General features: G+C 39.1%; 1 protein-coding gene across 1 annotated transcript in view; it reads right to left on the reverse strand.

The window, feature by feature from the left end:
- Window positions 1–6,850, reverse strand: part of LOC135715417 (glutamate decarboxylase-like) — a 50,174-nt gene extending 43,324 nt beyond the window's left edge. Inside the window, exons 1-2 of the mRNA XM_065238697.1 lie at window positions 6,488–6,850; window positions 6,345–6,414 (exon numbers count right to left, since the gene is read on the reverse strand). Coding sequence (XP_065094769.1) covers window positions 6,345–6,408 — 64 coding nt within the window. The 5' untranslated portion in view covers window positions 6,409–6,414; window positions 6,488–6,850. The remainder of the gene's footprint in view (window positions 1–6,344; window positions 6,415–6,487) is intronic.
- Between the last annotated feature and the right edge of the window lie 9,566 nt (window positions 6,851–16,416).

Below are 16,416 nucleotides of genomic sequence, written 5' to 3' on the forward strand. Positions count from 1 at the left end.
CTTCCAAGCATTTAGATTGTTACTTGGGATGTTAAATACAAATTTTCACAAAAAAATTGATCCCGGAAACTGTTGTGGTAAATTTGCTTCGAAAGAAACTTCCATGGTATGTTGGATGAAGCTTTTGCTAGATGTTGAAATAAATATTCTGGGAAACATCAAATTGAAAAAAAAACCTCCAGCGGAAATCGAAAAAAAAACCGATTAATGTTGGAAAGAAAATCTTTAGAAAATACCTCTAGATGAAGGCAGAGGATAGATTTGATAAAGAGAAACCGTTGAGATATTTTCAAAAGTCTAACACTGCTTCTTGATGCCAAACTCGGCCTAACGCATTGAAACGCCAATGAATTCACTTCGGCCTACACAGCAAAAAATAAATTTTAATATTACATCCAAGAGGATGCACTTCAGTCATGTCGAAAATCTCGTGTAATTTTTATGGCCACAAAAATAAACAAATGCAGTAAAAGCAGCGTAATGTCAGTTCATGCACTGTTTTAATGATAATATTGTCCTTTTTGGCAATTAAATTACACCATATTTTCGATACAATTGAAGTGCATCCACTTTGATGCGATATTAAAATATATTTTTTGCTGTGTATCGGATGAAATTAAAAATTGATTCGGTCGGAGCGCTTTTTTAGTTTTTGTGAATTATGGGTGCAAACCTTCATATCATGCGTTCTTATTGACTTCGTTCGGTAGTTTATTAACTAAAGTATCGTATCAAGCCCATAATTGACTTATTAACTTTGAAATCATGGATTTATTTGATGTTTTCTGCTCGATAGGCCCAAAATGGGCGATTAGGCCGACTCTTTAGGGCTATTTCGATTTGTATTGAGGCCTACAATAGCTGTACAAAATTTGATTGCGATCTCAAATTGCATCAGGATTTTAAAGAGAGTCTGTGAACAAAGGAAATCGGAATGAAAATATACATTTGCTTGACACAAATTCACACTTTTCTCAACATCGGGCATAGTTGAGATTTATGTAGATTAAGCAACTCACACAGAATAACTTTTTTGAATACTGTAAATCGACTACTCTACTAAAAGTTAACTAATCAATTAAATTCAATAAATAAGTATCAAGTCCTATGCACATAGCTACAGACGTAATAATGTAATGAGAAATATCCGCTGACCCCGTGTTACGATACAGTTGATCACAGGTTATACACAAGAACAGCAAAATGTTTTTATAAGATTATGTATGGTTGAAATTTGATAGCCACAATTTGAAGCGCGATTGTTTACGGGAAGCTGGTAATCTAATAATCTAGAAACATATTGTTTTCTGCAGATGTTTTTCAGTAATCATATTTAAACGTTGGAAAATAATCAACAATAGCTGGCATGAAATACGTGTATTTGTCATAAATACAAATTTGATATGAAATAAAAAAAATAAAAAAAAGGGGTTGTATCCAAGATAAGACCATAGATTTGACGTAGGATTACGAAAGGTAGTTTTGATATCACAGCAAAAGTATAGTATATATTAAATTGATTTCTTAGCTCGATATTAGTTAAGAAGTTCGATAGGTTGAAATGCGGAAGCAATTTGAGAGTTCTGTTTGTGAGGTGCTCTGTAGACGTCCATGTAGTATAAGCCAATCCTGGACGAGTTGGAAGCATGGAAGCCAGTTTAGAACAATGCTGTGGAAATTAGTCCTCGATGTTCTTGGAGATGATAGTGGTGCGGAAATGAAATATGTATTAGAGAAAACACATCAATCACAGAATCTGAGCCTACCGGACGCACCTACGTTTATGCTTTTTGATGCAAATTTTAAGCCTTGGGCAATTGAGCAGAATTGTGCAAGATTTTTTATGGCATAATTCTCTTAATAGGAGGGACTTAAAATTTGCAACAAAAGGCATAAAGATAGGTACGGTCTGGCATGTTCAGTGCTTGGAATCAATATTCGGTGACTGTGTTCGGAAAACCACTTTTCCCATCACGGAAACGCCTCTTTTTCTGATGTAAAAATTACGCATTTTCGTACACCAAACAAACAGAACTTTTGGTTAATTCAATAGATAATTGGTTGTATCCAAGACACTACCGTAGCTTTGAAGTAGGATTACGTACTCGGCATCAATATCTGGCGACTGTTTTGAAGAAACCCCTTTTCCCATCACGGAAAAGCTTCGTTTTCTGATGACAAAATTACGCATTTTCGATCACAAAACGCACATAATTTTTGGATTATTCAAAAAAGGGAAAATTTATATGGCGAACTGTATGTTGTTGGGAACGAGCGTGACGCGCTTGGCATAGATGACCCACAGCGATTCATGAAGAGCTACTGAATCAGATCAGTAGCGGTGCGTCTTCTTTCTCCTTCTTAGGTGAACGGAGTCATGTGGGCTGCAGCTCGCTGCTTGCGGGCAGCCTCTCGTTGTGTACTGGAGAGCAATGTTCAATACCATGCGCCGGAAGCACTAAGCTGCTGCTGCTGATGATGTCGACCGACCGGACACTACCACACACGGCGATCGAATAAGCACCGTTTGGCGAGATCGAATGGAATTCAATTTTGAAATCTATGTTAGGGAAATCGCTTTTTGCAGGCAATATAATTTTGATCAAAAATTGAAAATCAGACATTTTCATGCCACGACCGACTTTGAATTCTGCCAATGTTGCCTTAAAATATATGGTATGTTAGATTTTAACATATGGGAACTGACATCCTATTTATGACATTGACAAATGTCCAAAAATACTCTTTACCAAATTTATATTGGTCTAGAATTGGACTGTTTTGTCGTGATGGTTGAGTAATGCTGAGCTATTAAGGTGTTCAACACGGATGAAGTTGCCGAGCTATATGTTGTTTGGAACGAGGGTGACGCGCTCGGCATAGATGGCCCACAGCGACTCACGACGATGTATCCCGATCAGTAGCGGTGAGGCTTCTTCCTCCTTCTTCAGTGAATGGACGCTCATGTCGGCTGCAGCTCGCTGCTTGCGGGCTGCTTTTCGTTGTGTACAATGTTCAACGCTACGCGCCGTAAGCACTCCTGATGCTGCTGCTGCTGCTGCTGCTGCTGATGCTGACGACCGACTGGGTACCACCACTCATGGTGATTAAATAAGCACCGTTCAGGAAGACAGGATCGAATTCGATTGTGAAATATGTGTTAGGGAATGCGCTGTTTTCAGGCAATCGGTGGTAATTTTGATCACTGTTTTTTTTTCCTTTGGTTTGTTTTCCATCGATCTTGTTTTCCGTGCTGAGCACCAATGCTACCGACGCCAGGAAGGCAGCTCCCACACCTGGACCCTACCTATCGACCCATCAACTCATGAACCGGGGACCAACGGCTTTACTTCCCTTCCGAAGGAAGGCGTGATCAGAGATGTTATGCCTCAGAACATCTCGGCGGCGCCGACTGGGATTGAACCCAGGCCGGCTGGGGTGAGAGGTAATCACGCTTACCACTACACCACCGGCACCGCTAATTTTGATCACTATTGCAACAGTTGGACATTTGTGTAATTTTCAGTAATGACCTATTGAAAATTGATTAAGTGTTCAATTTAGCAGATTTGTAGCAAAATTTCTAATCGATTTTCTTGTTTAGAATTAAAATCCATCCGCTATTGACAGATTTATATGTGGTCAAAACTTGACCACTTTTCGTAATACGGTCAATTTTGGTTTTTTGAAATTGCACCCCCAATATGTTGTCGAGAGATGTAATTATACGTCAAAAAACACTCGCTCTTTAACTCCACCACCATTCCACCAACTTGTAACTTTTTGTATTAAACCAATATTTCTCTAAACCCAAAGATATTTTCTTTCAAAATGTCGTATGTTATTAACGTTCAATAATAATAATAATCGCACCAGCATTTTATTAATTTTTCATGCAGTATAATTTCCTTAGATCAAAAAACTGTACCAAATTTGAATGATTTTGGATTTGATTTCAATTTACGGGAGAATTTTAAAGTTTGGGATTAACGTTTGGGAAACTCGATTAAAATATCATTTGCATGTCAAAGAATTACGTATATCCGGAGTGATTTGATATTTGGCCGTAATTGCTTTTGTAAACAAACACGTCAATTACTGATTTATCTTGAATAAGAGCTCAATCTCACAAACAAACTATACCAAATGATAGAGAAATCATTCCGGTGATTGACGTATTTGTTTACAAATGCAATTACGCCCAAATCTCAAATCACTCCGTATATCTCTATTGGGAAAACTATGCGTAATAACTTCGTCCAAGGCCGCATATCCATCAAAAATTTGGCCAAACGGTTGTTTTGCCTGATGTATTTTCCAGGGATTGGCAAAATTGAGCAATGTGAACATTTTTGACATGCAAATTATAGTTTCTTTTCGTTTCGCATATTTTTTTTCCATACAAACTATGTACCTTATTCACAAATTCAAATCGCGACAAAATTTGTTCAGATTATTTACGTAGCTTCTAGGAGAATAAAACTTACTTCACATGATTTTTTTTTAAATAAATCATAGATTAAGAAATATATTGTTGAAATTGTGAATTTTTTCAACTTTTTGTTCAAAAACCTAACGGAACGGTTTTTGTAAAGAATCTACTCTTTTCAACAGCATGTAAATAATCTTAAAAATGCACTACTATCACTACCACTCGTTAGAGACCATTCATAAACGACGTAGTGTATTTTTGATTAATTTTAGACCTCCTTCCCCCTCGTAGCGTATTTTACTACACCTAATACATGGCTGGGCACACTAACTGAAGCCACACCTCCCCCGCCACCCTCAAATGCTACGTCATTTATGAATGATCCCTTTGAATAGCGATACTCAATCTGGGGCTTGTAAACCCCCACTATGCGAAAAGCACATGACAAAAACGATATTGAGCGAGCTTGACCGCCGGGTGGGGGTACGTTAAAAAACTAAGCCTTTTTTACCACTGTTCGGGACCTGACACCACTGCGACCAGTAATTTGATCTATTGTAGTATATTCCGTGTCCTTAGTTTAGTGCATGTCATATTACTCCATCACTATTGAGAAATGATGAAGTATTCGATTTTTTTTACAGTTGTCATTCTTGCATTTATCGCAAGGATCCGACTCTAATTGGAAGGTCCAGCTATTTATACCCTTCGGAGTGTTGAAATACCCTCCAAAGGCGCGCCCCTTTGTCAGTAAAAATTGGATTCTTTAGCAACAAAATTAAGCAACGACACCGATAATGACTATGCATCAGAACCCTAGTCTTAATCACGCCAACCTAGGGAACAACGAATAGAAGATTAGGAATCACACAGATGAAAACTAACTAACTCATTTTTTCCTTGTTTCAAGATCATCCTCGGGGGACATATTACTGAAAAATCCTGCTCCCCTAGTTTGAAGTAGTCAGGACTAGGAATCGGTGGTAGATCTTACATTCCGTAACGTACCACGAAACGGTGATCTACCCACGTTACGGGGCAAAAAAAAATGCCTTAGAAAGAGTTTAAAAACCACATTGTACCGCAAAAATGAAGAAATGATCAGGGGATGTGACACAAAGATTATTCAATCCTATCAAATCATACCAAATCTTATCCAATCCAAACTCATTTTCATACAAGGCATTATTTTTAATTTTCATCCACCACCTTTTTCCTATCGTACATCATTACATACAATCTTTTATGAATTACGGTGCATCCTCGGAAGATACGCTTCCCTTGAAAATAATGAAAGAGAAGTGTACAAGTTATGTCATTAGTGGTCCTGTAATTGGCCATACAGCATAAAATATTGATTTTTTCATATAAACCAAAATTTCTTCCACAGGAAGTTAGTCTCACTGCTGTTATGTAGGACTACGTTAAAAAATAGTGGAAACTTATTTTAAACATGGTGAATTAGGGGAGCACTAGTGCCATAACTGGCACATTTACCCTATTTGTATAACCAAAATGTTCCAAAAGTTCAAAATATTAGTGATACTAAGTAGTTGAGTACTGCTTGTTGGCATAAGTAAGAAAGCGATTAAAAAAAATCAAATTTTGTTCTAATTAACAACGTTTGTTGGAAACGTGTCTTAAAGCTTCATTCATTCACCACTCTTTTTGGTGGCGCTGCTGTAAATAGTAGATTGCTAATAATTGTACAGATAAGATCTCAAGAATATAAAAAAAAACCATCTAATGCATTGTAAGTAGCATGAACTGATTGAAATTCAGCGAAAAAGATAATCAGAAAATTCTAACATGCTTGTTTTGTACTCCAAGCCACCAACTCGCATTTTTCCACACCCATGCCGCCATCTTGATGACGTAAGAAGGCAAACGAAAAACGTTATGTAACACTTACCTTTCGCTGTGAGTTTGGCCGTTTTGTCAGACAGCTTGTACTTGTCCACGTTTATCGACGTCATTTTGATCTATCGGAAAATTTGATTTGATCGGTTAGCTAAAGGGAATCCTTCCTGATTGTGCAGTTTCCGCAGAGTTTACCTGTTTAGTGCACTCCTCGGGACCAGCAACTAGATGTGTTCACTGTTGATAGATTTTGGATAAACTTTGCAACTACAACCGTTACGTAACAACCTTAACACAATAATTCCGTTTAAAATTGGCTATTTATCACAATGCAATTAATTGTTACAATTTCGTTAGAGTAGATTGTTTCCAAAGACAATTCAGTGAGATTATATCCCTTTTTTACTATTTTCAATCTTGGAATTTTCACCAGTGCACACACGGTACCCGGACGGACAGTGCAAACAAAGATCGTTCGATGCAGCAAACCGTGCTGTCTGACGTTCTCACTAGCTATGCGAAAAAGCTGAGGATTCCAGAGCAGCAAAGCTTTGGCCCGAATAAAACGAAGAGGAAAATTGTATCACAGCATCCAGCACGAAGAACGGCTGTGCTGGAGCGTTCGTGTATGTGTTGGATTCAGCTCGGGAGACCACATGATGAGCACAGTTATTACGTCATCGATGAATCCTTGTGCTGGGTTTTCCACTCTGGGCAGTTGAAAATCCTTCTGAAGGACACGGCAAAGAGCGCAAGGACGCAAGAATCGGTGTGGGTGGCTGGTGGGTGTAAAAAGGAAATAGGAAATGAGAACCATGAAAGGCGCCATCATGTAGAGGCGGAGCTTATGCGGTTGTATAAATTAAGGGGAAGGTTGCTGAATATTTTATGTACCTCGTGCCTTGCTTTGGTGTAGGTTTTGCGTGGGTGGATTGCGGGTACTTTGTGGGGATTTAAATGGATGGAGAACAGAGAAATGTTGAACTTTGTTTTTTCACCAGCGTCAGCTATAAATATTTCGTTTTACGTGGGCAGCTTTTCCGTGCAAAGGTGTTAGCAAAACAAACTTTTTCTCCACAATGCTACATACAAAAATTTAATATAGGGGCAATGGCTCTTATGTTCGATCTAAAGATTAAGCCCATCGATAAAAATCTTCTGTTCTTCAATGTTCCTTAGAAAAAAATGCTTTCCCTCGAAATGTATGTATGGGTCGAGTATTGCAGACACTTAGGGCGACATTTGGGATGTTAACCCTATGTACACTTTTACGGCTTGCGTTATATGTTCTAAACATATTAACGTAAATGCCCCGACCACGTATGTTGCTGACGTCAGCAGGAAATTTTTATGTATGGATTAGACATGCCTTTAAAATAGCAGGCAAAACGGAATCACCGAAATTTATTTTAGGCATACAATACTGAGCTTGGAAGATTCACCGCAAACATTAACCCTTGCGTGCACAAACATTTTCACAAACAAAAAAAAAGAGTATTGAAACACCTTCCGATGTCACCACCGATCAGGAATTGCTTCCAGTGTTTAATTTTGTAAAGGTTGTGCATAATTTCCGTCTCCTCATGGTATGCGTTTTGGTCTACCGTTAAATTGGAAAACCGAAACATAATAAAGCTGTTTTAACAAAGTCGGTCTAGAACAGATGAAATAGATGCAATGGATTATTTTTTAGAACGAAATGGTTGGGTTTATTCACTGGTCAGTGGTGATACAGTAAATCAGGCTGAAGCAGCGGGTTTTAACTCTAGCTCGAGGCTCTCTTCACATTAGACTTTTATGGGAAGAGAATATCATAGCGATTGAAAACAGTTAAGAGCAGGCATATGATTGGCTTAAAATGCATGGGACATCAAAGTGAAAACAATGAAATTTTAATGTGTTTGGCAGCATAACAAATTAATAATCTCTGGACGAATTTCATTCGAAAGCTTTCATGGGGCTGGCAGCACCATCTCGAAATTCTATTTAAGATTTGGATGCTCAGTTTTCGTCTATTTAAGCAAATTTGTAAATTAATTTTCCTTGAAAAATAAAGCAAGGCTATCATTTGAAAATGGTGTAATGTCTAGGGTGTGCTTTACGTTGTGTGTTATTGTTTGATTTCTCCAATGAATATAAAAAACGATGTATGAACGAAACTAATGGCACTGGAATCAAGTTCTTCTTTCGTTCTAACGGAATTAATTAAATTTAATTTAGAAAACCAGATTTTATTGCCTCCTGCTTGTGCGGAGGTTATTCGAATTGAACTTAAATCTAATTAAAATTGGAGAACGAGCCTGAAAACCTTGTAAATAAAGAGATAAACCTTATATATAAAGAATAATTACAATTTTGCTCTTAAATATTGCATCCAGTGTTGGGAAAATATATTAAAAAAAAGTAAATCTCACCAGTGCCCAAGATCACGCTTGATTTTCATAGACAAAAATCAACAAGCAAACAACTGCTCACTCACCAGCTGCAAATCTCAACAAACTGTGGTGAGATTGAGTTTCATGATTTTTGCAGTACACGCGAACGAAAACGAAACTTCCATAACGGCTGGCAGCAGTCACTTCGTGTCTGCCATCGGTGAACTTTCTAAGAAAACGATGAGCAACTTTTTTTTTAGCGGCGCCGGTGGTGTAGTGGTAAACGTGATTCCCTCTCACCCCAGCAGGCCTGGGATTAATCCCAGTCAGCGCCACCGGGATGTTTTGAGGCATAACATCTCTGATCACGGGAAGTACGGGAAGGGAAGTAAGCCGTTGGTCCCCGGTTCATGAGTTGATGGGTCGATATGTAGGGTTCAGGTGTGGGAGCTGCCTTCCTGGCACGTCGGTAGCATTGGTGCTCAGCACGGAAAACAAGATCGACGGAAAAAACAAACCAAAGGAAAAAAATAGAGCGTGAGCATGAGCATGATTGACCGCCCACGGTTGCTACTCTGTTATTGCCAGACCAGCTGTTATTACACAGAGAATCAATAGACGATGCTTGGGACTAGCAATCATCCTCAATGTGTAAAAACTGGTGATCCTAAACTAGGCAATACCAGCGCTGGCCACGCCCGAACACAGGTCAAGAAAAGAAGGGGAAGGAATGTGTTGACGTCACACTCGCTTTGATGGAAGCCGAGAACACCTCTGCACTTCCACGAGGATTCACTGTTCAACTGTTGAATCAACGTTTCCACAAAGCCATTAAACTTCTCAACATTGTATGGGCGTTGCAGATCATCTGCTGATGGAACTGACTCCAATGATGGAACCGATGGTACACTGATAAAATTTCAAAGATTGTTTTTATGTGTCCCACACATGAATTTTTGCAATTTGATCAACAAATGATATTTATGTGTCGGACTCATACTTAATATGTGTACACATAAAAGCCATGTATAATCACACATACTACTTATTTGACTCATAAATTTCATGTGTGCTTCTGGGTGGATTCTGTTTATGTGTGGTCACATGAAAATCATGTGGAATTTCACATGGAAATTCGTCAATAAAAATGTGTGGAATTTTATTAGTGTACGGTATCTCAAGGAAAGAAGAAAAAAAAAAATAAGTGTGATTATCAGGTTGCAGTTAAAAGTTGATAGAATCATCAGTATGACTGTTCTTACCTAGATCATCTACGGATTGATGGCCACTCATTGATGAACCTGGATCATCACTATGCTACTGCCCACTCGTTGACGGTTGGATATTTACTTCATCTCCAACCGAACGGTGGTTTTTCATAACTGCACTTCTATTATGAGATATAACGCTACGGCATGACAACATTGTTCCGGATGACTGGAGGCAAGTAAGAGTTATCGCCATTCGAAAACAAGGTAAACCCGCGTCGGATTATAACTCGTACCATCCCATCGCGATGCTGTCCTGTATACGGAAATTGTTGGAGAAAATGATTCTTTTTCGTCTAGACAAATGGGTCGAGTCGAATGGTTTACTTTCAGATACGCAATTTGGATTTCGGAGAGGCAAGGGAACGAGCGACTGTGTTGCGTAGCTTTTAACTGAAATTCAACTGGCCTATGCGCAAAAATAGCAAATGGGTTCAGTTTTCTTGGACATCAAGGGGGCTTTTGATTCTGTTTGTATCGACGTCCTTTCGGATAAACTCCACGATAGTGGGCTTTCACCAATTATGAACAACTATTTGAGCAACTTGTTGCCTGAGAAATATATGAGCTTTTCTAATGGAAACTCGATAACTTCACGAATTAGTTACATGGTTACATTAGCTCATGTTTAAGCCCCCTTCTTTACAATTTTTATGTAAAAGACATTGATGGTTTTCTTGATGAAAATTGCTCGCTAAGGTAGCTTGCAGATGACGGGGTTGGGTTCGTTATAGGGCCAAGTGCACCGGACATGCAAGGACCATTGCAAGATACCTTAGACAATATGTCTACTTGGGCTATTAAGCTGTTACAGCTTCAACTAAAGGGTAGAACAATCACTCAAAGTATATCTTTCAAGTATTTAGGTGTCTGGTTCGATTCCAAAAGCACGTGAGGAAAACATATTGCGTATGTGAAACAAAAATGCCAACAAAGAATCAATTGTCTTCGTACAATTACTGGAACTTGGTGGGGAGCACTACCGGAAGATCTGATCAGGTTGTATCGAACAACCATCTTGTCGGTTCTAGAGTACGGTAGCTTCTGCTTTCAATCCGCGGCGAAAACACATATCCTGAAGCTGCAACGGGTTCAATACCGTTGCCTCCGAATCGCGCTTGGCTGTATGCACTCGACGCATACAATGAGCATAGAAGTACTCGCGGGTGTTCTCCCACTGACAGATCGTTTCGCGGAACTGTCCTTCCGGTTTCTTATCCGTTGTGAAGTAATGAACCCATTGGTAATAGAAAACTTTGAGAAGCTGCTCGACAGAAAACCTCAAACAAAATTCATGAGTCTCTATTACAAGTACATGACGTTAGAGATTGGCCCTTCTTCATTAATCTCCAATCGTGATTGCTTTCAAGCCTTCTATAGTTCCTTTGTAAATTTTGATCTGACCATGATGCAAGAAATCCATGGAATACCAGATCACCATCGGTCAATGGTTGTTCCCTCAATTTCTGCAATCAAGTACCACCATGTAAGTAACGATAAAAGTTTTTTCACAGATGGGTCAACTATAAACGCTTCCACTGGATTTGGAGTATTCAACGAATTTCATAGCGCCTCATATAAACTGCAAAAACCCTGTTCTATATACGTTGCGGAACTGACAGCCATATTCTACGCAGTAGAGCAAATTGCCTCACTACCATCTGATCACTATTATATTTTTACAGATAGCCTTAGCTCGTTGGAGGCTATTCGATCAATGAGGCCGATGAAGCACTCCTCGTATTTCCTAAATTGCTAAATTGAGTACTTTTTCTAACTGCTCCTATACTATCACCTTAGTTTGGGTCCCATCTCATTGCTCAATTCCGGGTAATGAGAAAGCGGACTCGCTAGCCAAGGTGGGCGCTATGGAAGGCGATATTTTTGATCGACAAATCGCCTTTGCGGAATTTTTCTCAATTACCCGTCAGCAAGTCCTCACCAACTGGCAACAAAAATGGAATAAGAGTGATCTGGGAAGATGGTTACATGCTATTCTCCCACAGGTATCGAACAAGCCGCGGTTCAAAGGATTGGACTTGAGCCGTGACTTAGGCGTGTCATGTCAAGGCTCATGTCCAATCATTACTCGTTAGACTCGCATTTCTTAGGAATCGGGCTCGCAGGCAGCAATTTGTGCGCTTGTGGTAGTGGCTATCACGATATCGACCACGTGCTTTGGTCATGTACCCTCCATTGTGTTGCTAGATCCGAGTTATCCGCATCCCTCAGGGCCCGAGGAAAACAACCTATGCGACCCGTTAGAGACATCTTGGCGAGCCGAGATCTCGACTATTGCAATTTAATTTATGTGTTTTTAAAACGGATAGATTTGAGGATTTAGTAGTTAGTGTCATCTTGTGTTCCCCCAAGTTGTTAGCTGTCCATCGGTGTACCCCCATGTTTGTCTTTTTCATCAGTTGGTCGCTTAGTTCGAGATCAAGAGCACATTGCTCTCCAAGCCTTGTGTTCTCAATCCCTACCCTGCCATCTATTTGTTGCAATTTGTTACCCCTAACCTCGAGATAGCCGTGAGTAATTGGCCACGCTTTACTGACGTTAGTTTTAAGTAATTTTGTAATCTAAACAATGAATATCGGCTCCGCAAAGCTACGGCAAATGAGCCTGGAGAAATAAACGCATTATATAAAAAAAGGAACCTCCGTATAATAGTTGAGGATGCTAATTTCAAATAACAGACTGTAGTGGTAATTTTTATACGATAGATGGAGTAGATGAAAGCATAGAGTGGATAGTTCCGTTAGAGTACGGCAGTGTGAAGATTGCATATAGATATTAGAATAGCGAGCTAGGACAACTTTTTAAGGAAGGTACAAATCGGTTATTTCATCTCTCTTTACCAAACTCTCCCTTTGGAGAGGGATGGTGAGGGGTGTGTCCCCCCCTCCCGCCACCACTGGCAAAAAGAGAAGAAAGCCGACCGCTCAAGTACCAACGGTGTGTTTGAAACAGTTCTACCGATTTTTTACCGCACTTCAGTTGTTATTTGAAGGAAGGCATCCAGTCGTGGGTTTGGAAATTGCAACTATTGTTTACCCCTACCACGATATGTGCTCCTGTCATCGTCGACTTGACGATCTCGAGGTGACACGGGTGGGGTATGTGCTGCTACTGTACCTTTCGACCATTGACAGTAATTGATGGTATGCTCCCATCCAGAGTTATGTACTTTGACTATATGTTTTAGTATTACTTCTGCGTGAAGTCAACGATTTACATAGTTGAAGATGCTAATTTCAAATAACAGACTGTAGTGGTATTTTTTATACGATAGATGGAACCGATTTGTACCTTCCTTAAAAAGTTGTCCTAGCTCGCTATTCTAATATCTATATGCAATCTTCACACTGCCGTACTCTTAACGGCAGCCCTAAGTTTGCACCTTTAGAATCGATAAAACGATCCATAAAATATTGGAAAAAGTTCCATAAAAAACATCCAAATGATCCATAAAACTTCGGAGAAAATCCTTAAAAAAGTGTAAATAAACCATACAAAATATCAATATGATCCATATTTAATGTAAAATTTAGCAACACAATTGTAAAAATGTACCACTAAATTTCTAAATAATGAGCATTGGAATTATACGAATTACCCATAAACATATTGCAATTGATCCATAAAACATTCAGCAATGAACCTTAAACTAAAGAAAGCGATCCATAAAAAATCAAGTTTGCACACTTAAAAATATAGGCATGATCCATAAATTAAACGTATATTATTTTTAATTTTGATCCATAAACCTTGAAAAATTGCTCCACTGTTTATCTACTTATATTTACTGTCCTGCCCGTGTATTTAAGGTAGATGTGCGAAGCGACGGGCAAGCGTCTAGAATTAGCTTCCAAAAGAAGATTCTATAATAATATTCTTAAGAAGCTTCCTATGGAAGCTTCATTAAAAAACTTTTTAAGAAGCTTATTCTAGACGCTCGCCCATCGTTCTGCTCTTCTGACAAGAAAAAAACACGGGCAGAACAGTAAACCTGAGTAGCTACGCAGTAATGTAGCAATTTTCCAAGGTTTATTGATCAAATTAAACGGCGCCGGTGGTGTAGTGGTAAGCGTGATTACCTCTCAACCCAGCAGGCCTGGGTTCAATCCCAGTCGGCGCCACCGGGATGATCTGAGGCATAACATCTCTGATCACGCTTTCCTTCGGATGGGAAGTAAAGCCGTTGGTCCCCGGTTCATGAGTTGATGGGTCAATAGGTAGGGTCCAGGTGTGGGAGCTGCCTTCCTGGCACGTCGGTAGCATTGGTGCTCAGCACGGAAAACAAGATCGACGGAAAAAACAAACCAAAGTAAAAAAAAAAGGATCAAATTAAAAAACATATGTATATAGACCGAGGGGGGCGACTCTAGCTACGATGCAGGAAAAATTGTGTTTTGTTTCGGCTAGCTGCACGCACGCTGAGTAGATAGAAAGAAGATTGATGACGATTCTGAAGATTTCCTGTTAAAAGATGAGGCCCGATGCAAGTAGATGCGAGAAATGAAAGAATATTTTTCGAAGATTGATTCGCTAGTGTTAGATCTGTTGAGCATCTAGAATTGGGTTCTTTAAGGGTATTGAGGTAAATGCATATTCGTAATCTGCATTAAAAATGGAACCCAAACCCAAAATTTCATCAATTTTGGTACGCTGGAACATTTTAAATAAGTACGATTACATTTGCAAAAATCACCTTACTAGCGCCCCTCGGTGTCACTTTGCATGGGAGCGAGTTGTCAGTTTGTTAGTTTAGTGTTAAACAGTGAAGTTGTTATTTTGCTTTAAATCTTGATTTAAAAATCGAGATGAAAGTGTGTGGGTTCGAAAAAAATATCGCCGTGCTAAAAAAACCAAGTTCTTTCAGATGATGCATAAAAAATGATACATTTTTCAAAATTAAAGAACCCAATTGAGATTTGGATGTGTCGCCCCCCTCGATATAGACTATAATTGGAACACTCCAAAATAAACACGTCTACCAACAACTGGAACACCTACCCTAGGTATGATCCATAAAATTAACATTTATTTTTCATTTTTTCTTAAGAAGATTATTATAGAAGCTTCTTTTGGAAGCTAATTCTAGACGCTTGACCATCGATCGCACATCTACCTAAAAACACGGCAGGACAGTAAATCTAAGTAGTTAAGCAGTAATGGAGCAATTTTCCAAGGTTTATGAATCAAAATTAATAATACAGTGTCCAAAACGTGAATACCCTGTACCGCCAAACCCAGTGACAACCCTGTGGGAGATTCAGAGAGCTACGGTAACGGTCGCTGTCAGAAATGACAGACGTCAGGTTTGGTTCAACGGAACTGTGAACTCACAGTTCCGTTGAACCAAACCTTAGATAGGTCGGAGTATGAACGAGAAAAAAAAGAGGAAAAGAAGATTCAATTCCCAACCATCTAAAAAACGTTTTACAGCTAAATTATTTTAATTGCCTAAATTTGTTAATATACATATCGTTTAATTAAATTGTAGTTATTTGTAGTGAACTAGCTACCAACAATCAATACAAAACTAACGATTTTAAATTGGCTCACTACTTGACTTGCCTATTGGTCCCAAGCAAATCGATTAACGTACCCCATTCTAGTCAAAATTCTAGTACTACGCTATGTTTGTTTTGATTCGCTATGAAAGTTTGACAGATAAAATGAGGGGTTCGGGGATTTTCTCGTGTTTTATAGGGGTGCATCGATAAGCTTGGGACCGAAGATAGTACCAGAGCTTAGCCAAAAAGTTGAGCACATTTCTTCGGTCTTAATGTTACCTCTATGTAGCTACTGAAGTAGGTTAGTTGGAGGTGGAATTCGTGCAAATATTGAATTTAATAACCCTATATTTGCTTAATCTAGATACTACAATTTGATCCTAAAATCTGGTAACCTACAATTTGTTCCTAAACGCTATATACATGATTAACCCTAAGTAACTAGTAAGTAGCTCATTTTACATCGTTTGCGTGCTTAACTAAAATAATAATTGAATCCCTAAATGCTAAATCTAGCCTAATCTTTGTTGAAAGAGTGACGGAAGATAACTCTCGGTTTGAATATCTCCCGCTCAGCCTCCTATCGCTCTTCATGGAGGAATTTCTCTTCCTCCAGCGCTTTCTTATTTGCGCTTTTCTCCTACTGGTCTAGGGATTCTTCCAGGCTGACCTCATTGGTACTTCCTTTTCCAGATTCGGTGCGGCATCACTCCTCGCTCTATTATTTCTGCTAGGTGGTTTCTTTGGGACATACTTCTTGGTTCCTTTTGCCACCTTCAGCATATTTGTGCACTTAGAGCACGTCTACGGAACCTCCTTTACAGCTGTTGTCTTACCAGCACAACTATAATGGGTCCAGAAATCGCAGACATCACACTGGACCATATCATCTATTTCTATCGCTGTTCTGTTCTTCACTCAATGGTGGTGTTATTTTGAGGTTATATCCGATGTTGTTC

The sequence above is a fragment of the Ochlerotatus camptorhynchus genome, unplaced genomic scaffold (genome assembly GCF_037179485.1).
Source record: "Ochlerotatus camptorhynchus isolate MF236.1 unplaced genomic scaffold, CSIRO-AGI_Acam_v1.1 ptg000895l, whole genome shotgun sequence".
In the NCBI taxonomy this organism is placed as follows: Eukaryota; Metazoa; Arthropoda; class Insecta; order Diptera; family Culicidae; genus Ochlerotatus; species Ochlerotatus camptorhynchus.